The sequence below is a fragment of the Lupinus angustifolius genome, chromosome LG04 (assembly GCF_001865875.1).
Source record: "Lupinus angustifolius cultivar Tanjil chromosome LG04, LupAngTanjil_v1.0, whole genome shotgun sequence".
Classification (NCBI taxonomy): Eukaryota; Viridiplantae; Streptophyta; class Magnoliopsida; order Fabales; family Fabaceae; genus Lupinus; species Lupinus angustifolius.
Window position 1 is genome coordinate 9323074 of NC_032012.1, and position 10694 is coordinate 9333767.

At 32.1% G+C, this 10694-nt stretch overlaps 1 protein-coding gene and 1 non-coding gene across 3 annotated transcripts; one reads left to right on the plus strand and one right to left on the minus strand.

The window, feature by feature from the left end:
* On the plus strand, nt 574–2982 carry LOC109345608 (E3 ubiquitin-protein ligase RMA1H1-like). 2 transcript variants are annotated; one of them, XM_019584706.1, is made up of 2 exons: nt 574–721; nt 1962–2982. In XM_019584706.1, the coding sequence occupies exon 2, from the start codon at nt 2050–2052 to the stop codon at nt 2737–2739; it is 690 nt and encodes a 229-aa protein (XP_019440251.1). In that variant the 5' UTR covers nt 574–721; nt 1962–2049; the 3' UTR covers nt 2740–2982. The 2 variants fall into 2 exon arrangements, with proteins under 2 accessions (XP_019440251.1, XP_019440250.1); XM_019584705.1 differs by having other exon boundaries at nt 1987–2982.
* TRNAV-UAC lies at nt 10528–10600 on the minus strand. The gene has a single exon. It is a non-coding gene; the product is annotated as a tRNA-Val (tRNA).

Consider the following 10694-nt stretch of genomic DNA (forward strand, 5'->3'; position numbering starts at 1 on the left):
TAAATTTCAAGCAGAGATTAATCTCAATTAATATTTTTAAGGCCAATACAACTCAATAATAATTGTTATATGAGAATGATTTTTACTTTAACGCTCTCATTATCTATGTATATAATTAAGAAGTGAAATTTCTGCTCATTTTTTAATGAATTCAACTTTTTAATTATATTATATTTTGTTTGGTTCATAATTAACTTAATTTATCAAACTAAATAAATAGTTGAGTTTTGAACTAATATGAAACTGATTTAGGTATGGTTGGATTAAGATAATATGTTGTTTTAGGTAATATGGTATCCAACATCAGCTGATGATGTTACTTTATGTGATATTTCTTTTGATTGATTGAACAATATATATTTAAGTTTAAAATTTAATAATAAAATATTTTTTACCAATAAGATAAAATGATATGAGTTACACACTTTTTGAAACAACAGATAATGTTGTCGGGAGAGGTATGTTCTATTGGAGAGGAAAGTTCTTCTTCCAAGGATAGAAATGTCAAATATTGATGATATTGGTGCTTTTGTTTTATAAGGTACTCCCTCTCCGAGGAGTGAAGAGGATACTTACGCATCTCTCTATATATACACTACCTTCTCTCACGCTCTCACTTTGTCTCTACTCTTTCTCACCACTTTCACCATTCTTACTTGCTTTCTTTGTTCCATATTTTTCTCTCCAACCCAAACCCAAATCTCTTCCCTTTTTCATCTGGGTATGAACAACTCTTTCGAATCTTTCATTCCATTTTATGTGCTGTTGTTTCATCAAGTTTTTGTTTGTTGTTGTTTTCTAAGTTCTTATTCATTAGTTGATTAATGGGGTTGTGCAAATGGTCTCAATTGATTTAGTTTGTGTTGCAAAGATCCTGTATTTTTTTATTGCAGTTTAAAGTTTAAGGTTTTAATCCTTGTTCTGTACTTCTATGTTTAATGGACAAAAATGAATTGCTGGGAATGCCAAAATATTGCTATTTGGTGCCTTAATTCTAGCATTTCTGCCCTTCTATGTTCATTCAGTGGACCCTTCCATTTTTGTAGACGTTTATTCAATAACCTTTCGGTTATTGGGAGCGACACTTGTTGGGAGCGACATTTACGAATACTAAAAGGGAAGGGTAAACGATACCATTGGTAGTACCAAAAAAATAACTTTTTTTTAAATAAGCTGAAAAGAGCTTATATGAGTATCATAAGTTATTTTCATAGCTTGTTGTATAAGCTCTTCTAAATAAGGATCTATAATCTTATGTCAATTCTAGAGATATCTTTCCAATGCCCGGTTTTTGTGAACAAACTTGTAGAAAAGTGTGACTGGGTTATAAAGGTCGATCTATTTCTGGGTTATAGACTTCAAGCAACTAATTATGCAGTCTTGCTTTATAGATTTTGAACTAGTGTGTGCACTTCCATGTTATTTGATTTTTTCACAGCCTGCATCAGCCTCTTAAAAGAAAGATGTCATGGACCATAAGAACCATATATGTATTTCAAATTGAATATTTGGGCATCCTTTGTACACTGGGTAGAAATGACATGATGCATGATATATGTTTAAGTTCAGAATTATGCATTTGAGTTAGTTGACTTGTTGCTTTTTACAGTTTCTTTATTTTAGTTGGGAAAGGAATAGAAGTTGGAATCATAAGCTTGTTTGCATACATAATTGGTGTTGTTTATGGTAGTACTTTATAAGAAACTTGAAGATGAGATATGAAATGTTTTGCTTATGAACATGACTGTATTTGATTCACTAATCAGGAACCCTTGCTAGTGTGTGTGGATCAGCAACTTATGAATGCAAAATCTCTTCATTTTTCCATTTTGGTTACTCTATTTCTTCTCTATTAACACTATCTTTTTTCTTGCTGGACATCAACTTGGTGAAATATCCAAATGATTTATACTTTCGGCTTGACTGCATATAGAACTGAATCCCCCCAACTTTTTTTAAAGCTGGTTTCATCACTTGTGTATGCAGGGCTAAGGAGGTGATAGTGAACAAAGTTGTGACTTGTGAGAACTGAGAAGGGTTCCTTGATTAATGGCATTTGAGCACTACTTTTCCGATGAACGTAAAAGCAAAAGCATTCCCAATGCTGTGACAGAAGCAGAAAACTACAATGGTTGTTTTGATTGCAACATCTGCTTAGACTTTGCATATGAACCAGTAGTCACACTTTGTGGCCACCTTTACTGCTGGCCTTGCATCTACAAGTGGCTTCATGTCCAAAGTGATTCTCTTGCACCCGATGAGCACCCACAGTGTCCTGTTTGCAAGGCTGATATATCCCATACTACAATGGTTCCACTCTACGGCCGGGGCCAGGCCTCAAGTCAAAGTCACCATGATGGAAAACCGTCCTCTTGTTGCGATATTTTCATACCACCTAGACCTTCTGCTTCCAGTGCTGAAGCTCTTCTGGGAACATCATCTCAAAGTGGTCAACAACTTCCATACCGAAATCCTTATCAGGGTCACCACGAAGAGGATTCCTCCCCTCAATTGCTCAATCCAGGATATCAAAACCCTGTGGTTGGCATGCTTGGAGAGATGGTTTATGCCCGAGTGTTTGGCAATTCAGAAAATTTGTATGCCTACCCGAATTCGTATCAGCTGATGGGAAGTAATAACCCAACATTGAGACAACAAGAGATGCTGATAGACAAATCACTTAACAGAGTTTTGATTTTTCTTTTTTGCTGCTTTGTTCTGTGTCTTATTGTCTTCTGAGTAAGTAGTTGAGATTTTTAATATTCTCCCATTCCTTGTTGTATACTTTGTAAAGTAGCATGGATGCAATTTATATTCTTCTGCATTTGGTACACAGATATTGGAGTTGGATTTTACAGAAAGTCAGAGTTATTATATTATAGGCTTATTTTATGGCATGCAGAGGTTTTCTAGTTTGAAAATGTAATATCTAATGTAGTTTTTGGACTAAAAGAATTTAGTTAAAGATGCACTAGGTATATTCATAATTCTACTATGATAACAATGGATAAGATCTGTATCTTTCAGAAATGTGATTTAATCTGGAACTGCTTGTTAAGTTTATCTGAGTTGTCACCACAACATTATCACATAAAGAATCTCTAGAGTGTAGAGGAAACAATAAGAAAATACATTATGTCTATAAAATATTTTATCATCCACCATATAGGGTGTGTTTGTTTTACTCCTTATTGGTTTGTTGTGTTCAGGTTTTTCCAATATTTTAATGCTTCAATCTACTCCACTTCTTTTCAGCTTCTTCTTTCTATGATTGGCCAAAGTGTAAGGTATGGGTGAGTCTTTCCGGAATAAGGATATGATGTCCCGAGAATTAAATATTATATTTTTATCTATTTTTACTTTATTATGATTGGTTTGGAACATGTTTGGGGACGATTAATCGCCATTTGTATTTCCTACCCATGAGGCGATGACCATTGATAAAAACACAACAAATTTAATAAAAGCCAGTACATTGTAACTTTTTTCAGCAAAGTGGCATGTATATCTTGTAGTTTACTATAAACCAAAAAACGTCACACAAAATATGTATATCTTATAAAACCTTATAAAAAACAAGAGTATATGTTCTATAGTTATAATATTCTTTTATAACAAGTAGGTATTAAATAAATAATCTTTCAGCATTCAAAAAACTAAAATTTAGATTAGATCCTCTATTTATTTTTGCTTAAGCCATAAATTTCTAAACATGACCCTGATAAACAACATTTGAAGTAAGTAACATAGCTTTCATTTTATTGTCAGCAATGACAGAGAAAGATGCATACCGACATGTGTTACTTTCATTACATGGTCAGCAATGTCCACAAATATATTCTTTGATTTAATATATTTAATTGTTTCATGTTTGTGTGTTCATATGTTGCTCTCATTTTATAGTTAGTAATGTCAGAAAGAGATGCATAACTGCATATAGCCATATTTTAGGGGGCAGGATTAAAGGTATGCCCATGATATATTCTTAGATCTAGATATTTAATTGTTATACATTATTGGATTTAAGTGCACTTCTAGTTGGTAACGATATTTTTAAACTTTTTTTTACCTACCCCTCTTTTTTTTTTTTGGTAAAATGGAATCAAGAAAAAAAAAACAAAAGAATAACCTAGTTAAGAGGATGATGGCCATGAAATCAACCATTTGATTAGCTTGACGAACAACAAAATCAACTTTCACTATCTAGTCTCGAGATAACTAAGAACGGACAACTGAGACAACCTTCAATATTTGATGATGCTGAATATGAATACCGCTAGAACGAATATGGACCGTCTCGAGACAACCACTTTCGATACGACTTTTTTAAAACCCAATTGCCAAGCAAGTTTCAGATCCTGATCCATTGCCAAAAGCTCCACTAAAATAACTTATCTAACATCAAAGTTAAAACCAGACAACTATTGACCTGCATGGTCCCGAATAGCTCCACCACCACCACCTATTACAAGAGAACTTCGAATACAACTCTCATCAACATTGATTTAATTATTAATTAAAAATATTACTTAAAAAGATGAATATATGATTTATAACAAGAGGAAAAAATATATACACTAATAATGTAAGAGTTTTTTACATCCCATATTATTTACCATTCATTTTCAATCATATAAACTCTTCCAAAAATGTAATCTAAATAAAGGATGAATGACACATTGATTATGTATACATCTTTACACCATTGTATTACACTTATAACAAAAAGGATATTCCTTGAAGATATTGGAAAGATCTAGTTCAAAACAAGCCTTCAACCTAAGTCTAACATTATGGCATGCATCAATTTCATTAATGCTTACTTGTAATCGCACAAGAAAGGAAAGAAGTTAAATAAAACTATATTGTCAAGGTGTTGGAATTGTTCACGTGGCTACATTATCTATCCATGTCATTCTCAATTTTGTGTCTACTTCAACATTACACATTCGACAAGATTACCTATGATTCATTTATGACAAAATAATTTAGTTATTTTACATAAAACTTCTCTTACTTGGTCCTTATCATCTTTTTTTTGAGCAAAAAAAACATCTATTACCAAAACAGTTAATTATTATACCGAAAGAAAAAAACTGAATCTAATATCAACTAGAGCTAAGTTTATCAGAATATAATTTCAGTCCATCATAGGTGGTGTTTATCATCCATTGTCATCTATGACACAAGAAAGATATTTGCATAAATTAGAGCCTAAATACTTTGAAAATTGGTGTAGGTTTTTGTAGAAACCAGAAAGATAGGAAGATAAAATATTTGATTAAAAGAAAGATATAGGAAGAGAGTCAAGGTACAAAATATTATATAAAATAAAAGTTTAACTATCTTCCAAATCTATATGTTCAAGTTGACAAGGATCATCCTGTCCCAAATCCTGTTACAGACCAATTCTATTATGCCCCGTCAGTTAAAAAAATTTAAATATTCATAGCTTTATCAATTTTGCTTCATTGTAATTGGTCAGGAATGTGGTTGGGGATATGGTTGAGGACAGCAGATCCCCATCATGTTCAAGTCAGCAATTTAAACTTAGACATATGAGCTAGAGGTCAATTCCTTATTATCTGAATCAATTTTCATTGAAGTGGCTAAAATCCTTTAGTTGTAACGGCAAAAGATGAAGACATACACTAAATTGAGTTTATTCATTAAAGTTTTTTTCTTTTAAATAAAATAAAGAATATGGTGTCCTAAAATTGTGGCCTTAAATGTATCACTCTTTATGATTCATCTAGAAAACATTAGTTACTTTGAATTTGAATTAAGTGAATTTTGATTGTATATTCTTAAATAATTAAAATAATTAACAAATGAAATGACACTAATTCACACACTATTGAACATGCACTAACCCTTGTGGACCATTAGCGATAGTTATTTCCTCCCATATGTGTTCCCAAGATTTAAATTCCCAACCTTATAAGTAAACTTCATCTAGCATAAGTACACTTTATCCAACTTCATCTAACTTTTTCAGCGGATATTTTTTTCTATCTATAAGACTCGAATTCGAAACATTACTTAAGAAGAATCAAACATGTACCATTACAATGATACATGTGGGAAACAAAAAAAGAATACAATTTATAATATTAAATTGTAGAAACTATATATTGATAATTGCTGACCAAATGCCACCACGAATCCTTTTTTACAAAAAAATGAATGGTCCCTCCATGTTAGCTTTACAGAAGATGTAGACATGTGCTTTTGAACATTGCATAATGTATTCTTTTAACCTTATCTTTGAAAATGGGTAATGTTACAAATTCACCTAAGACACCTTATCTGTATATCCGAGTCCCCTTATATGTATATCCTGCACTACTACAATTTAATCTTATCATGTGTTATAAATTTATCATAGACATATGTATATAAAATATCATCATAGTACCATGTTCTGCATATTATTACATGACATGTGAGGATGAAAAGGTCAATGACATATTCCAGCAACATCATATGTACATGCATGTGCTGTTGTTTGATTCTACCTTAATTCAAACAAAACCCACAAGAGGTTGAGTGAACATTACTTATATGCTGAGAAAGTGGAAGAGTAATATGGAAAATAAAAGGATTAATTAATTAACATGAGAATGAGTATAGTACAAGGGATGGCCAAATTATATATTTTTTTCTTTCATTGTGTATTCCTTTAAGAATGATAACTTCATATGCTATTTTCATATCCTTGCATGTTATCTCAACACTTGCTATACAATATTTTTTTTAGTTTCTCACATGTATCCTCACACTGGAGGCAATCCTGTCCGAGCCGGGAACATCCATAGGTACGTGGGGCTAACTCTCCCAGTAGACATTTTTTCCATCCACAAGCATGTACCACTTGAACCAACGCCTGTTGGTACTTGCTAAACAATATGCAGTAAATAAATTTTAGTCTTAAGTTTCAATAATTAAGCCAGACAAAAATGAGTTCATTTTTTCATTAAGTTTTATGGGCTGGGTTGAGAGTAGATTAATCCAGGTTTAAGCCTGTCGGGCTCTAAGCTTGGGCCTAGGTTCAGCACAAGCCAACTTGAATTCAGATCACTGGTGTGTGATTAGCCCATGACCCTTGCATTCAGCCACTCATGATTTGAACGCTATCACCCAACAAAAAAGCTGGTTGCAAAATTTGTTCAACTTCATCCTTGAGCGGAGCATATTTACTGTCTCATAGTTTGTATCACTCCATGTGTCATGAGTTTATAATTGGTTAAAAAAATACTTAATAATTAAATTTTAATTTAAATATATTTTTTCTGACCAATCACAAACCCATAACACATGGAGCGACACAAACTATAAGAAATCATAACCTTAGTCCATACTTAACATGTGCTATATATAATGTTAATCACATCCATATGTCTTGTGATTGATAAGGATATAGAGATAGGTATAAGACTTTAATTTAATAAAAAATTATACGAAAGTAGGATGTAAGTGTGATAGTGAAAGAAATTGAAAAACAAAAAACATTGTTTGTGAATGTTTATTTTTATGGATTAAATATTCATCAAAATGAGTATCATAGATTATATTTATTTAAATATATTAACTTTAGTAAACTAATTTGGATGGATTCAGTAGTGTAAATAATTTTGCCACATGTAATGGCACTTGCATGATGAGTACGTGTTAACTTTAACACTTTGTTTTGTGTTGTACCATCATTGTCTGCATGGTGAGTCTTTTGTTGTCACACTTTCTTCTTTTCCAGATAACAATCAGTTCAAGCTCAGAACTATTCCACTGGATGATGTTCATGATATTAGACTCTTGCTTTATTGTAGATTTTTTTCAACAAAAAAAACAAGGCAAAAAAGGTAAAGGTGTCACTATGAATCACTTGTAGGGTTGGCTCAATTCACTTTTATGCTCTTTTATTCTTTTTCATATGAGCAATTTTTGCATGCTCTTTGTATTCTACTCAACACTGTATGTTACAATATAATAACACTATGAGAAGTATGACTTGTATTCCCTTGTTGTTGGGTTCCTAAAGAGGAAATTTGAGATGAGTTTCTTATGGTCAAAGAAACATTGTTGAAAGTTGAGAGATATAAATTGTGATATTTACATATTTTCAACATAAGGCTGACACTGACATATTGCTTTGTGGATGTTGGATAGAACAGAATGGGCCTACATGCTCCTATCTATCACTTTGTGGGACAGGGATGTATTTAGCAGCCGGAATATTCAATGTCATCCGAATAATATTTGTTGTCCCATAAAGTATACTATAACGATGTAACCCTCATCTTTGATTGGTTGATAAGCATATTTTTCATAATTTAAAATCAATTGACTTATCAAAAAGAGGGACACAGTTACGATAAGGTCATTTTTTAATAAAAATTAGAGAGTAATAAATGTCTTTGTGTAAAAAGTAGGGGACAGTTGAGCATTAATCACATTAGGATACTGAAAATTCACATCATAGAACCGCATACAATGTATTCCAATGAATGAAAAACTACAACATGCAATTCTAACAACTATGATTTGAGGCTTGAGCCAATGTCTTATATGAGAATCACTACCTAAGTTTGAGAATCACAAAGATTAACATCTATTTCCTACTATTGAACATGTAAATAAAAAACACCAAAACATACCCTTTAGGATAATTTTTGCATAGAGACTCAACTTGGTCTCTCCCTAGTGGAAGAAGAATGTAAGAACTCAATACAATCTTGTACAGCTCTAGCACGATAAGAATCATTAGGGTCTGAAAATGAACGTGACTTTGGCAAAGTTGATGAAGAAATCTTCCTACAAGATCTCCTTCTCATAGTAACAACTCTTACAGCACTTGCCACCTTTGCTCCAAGCCTTATTAAGAATTTCATAGGTGACATTACTACTCCAGTTTCTTTGGTCTGATTTCCAATGATCTTCTTCATGTTTCCTAGTTCTCTTCCATTGAGAAAGATGGTTGGTTTCTCATTGATATAAGGACTATAGCATATTCTTTTTCCTTTTCTGAACATTTGAACAAAACAATATTGGACTTACAAATTGTACAAAAAGCCAACTATTTCAATACTAGTTTGACTGATAGAGACAGAAAAATGGTAGTAAGATAAGACAATAAGAATGGTTGGCAAATGGGTATATATATATATAGAGAGAGGAATAAAAGTGCTAATTATTGTACATTTCTTTTGACACACTTCTCTAGGTGGCAGAAGATGTAGGCTTGATTAATCAAATGGTAAAAATGTAAAATCTAATCTGCTAGTTAAATTAATTTAAGGAGACATTCTAGATAGCTAGTAAAATAAAATGTAAATTAGATTTCTTAGGAGCAAAGTTTATTTGGTTTGACACATATATAGTTGTTGAGAAGAGTAGTTTAAGTGGTTTTAAAGGTTGTAAATGTTTGTTGTGAATACATTGTATTTATCACAAACACTTATAAGAAATATAGCTATATCAAGATTATAATTTCAATTGCTTGTAAAGACTACTAAAATTATTACATGGTAGCTACAATTGAAACAGAAGAAGTTAAGATGAATTATATGTAAAATAACGGAATATATTTAGATTTAAATAACTTTTAGAACATGATATAATATAATAACATTGTTCGATACATCTAACTCACTTCACCTATTGAGAACAAGCAAGATTCACATGCCTGCATGAGACATTCATGTAGTGGAATCAAAATTTAGCATTAATGAGGCCTAACATTGCTAATTATAATTGTAAGTGTTGTAGAGGCAAAGTATGAATTACGTAGGGCATAAACATTGAGTGAGAATTTCTCAAAGATCAAGAGGAGAAAAATGAGTTATTGGTCAAAAGAGAGAGTGGCTGAGCCATAAAGATTGGAGGGAGACAATAATGAAACTGATATAACTGAAATAAACGTTACTTTTGAGGTGGTATTGCAGGGCCTACCCATGCTTTTTGTTGTCTCTTTGTCTTTGGTTTTGTCTGGGAAACAAATACATGGTTACATCGATTACTTTAAGGTGTAACGAGTTTGGTTTACCAAACCTAAGTAATGAGTTTCTTATAAAAAAAGTCTTGTAATGATAATAATGTAAATATAGTTTAATCGTATAAATTCGGACACGTATCAGAATGTCAGCCATGTAACTATAGTTTCTAGAATCTAAAATTGGATATAACATAGGCCACATAATATGTTGTGAAATGAGAGAAAAAGAGTGAGGAAGAGGGAATCAGTTTTTGAAAGAGGTTGGCGTGGAAAAAAGGGAATTGGTTAATCAACTTTTTCTGTGATTTCTGTAGACTCTACATAGTATACAAGGAAATTCTTGGAGAGAAAAATGTGTCAAAGAGTCACTTTTGTGAGGTAGGCATAACTCACCATGTGATAGTATGTTGAAAAGGTTAATATTTGTGGTTACATTACATGATATAAATGAAACAGAATAATACATGATCTTGAAGAATAAACAATAGAAGTTCATCACAGTTTTTTATACCACAAAATAATTGAAAAATAAAAAATGTTGCTGCCCAGGATCGAACTGGGGACCTGCAGTGTGTAAGACTGACGTGATAACCACTACACCACAGCAACAGATGATATCTTCTCTACACAAGTGAATATTATTCTAGCTAAGTTAAATGAGTTTGTTATAAAGTAGTTGAATTTTGTTTACTTGTACCCATGA

What these genes read in the sequence shown, in the direction of transcription:
- LOC109345608 (XM_019584706.1), top strand. Translation starts at nt 2,050, where the DNA reads ATGGCATTTGAGCACTACTTTTCCGATGAACGTAAAAGCAAAAGCATT.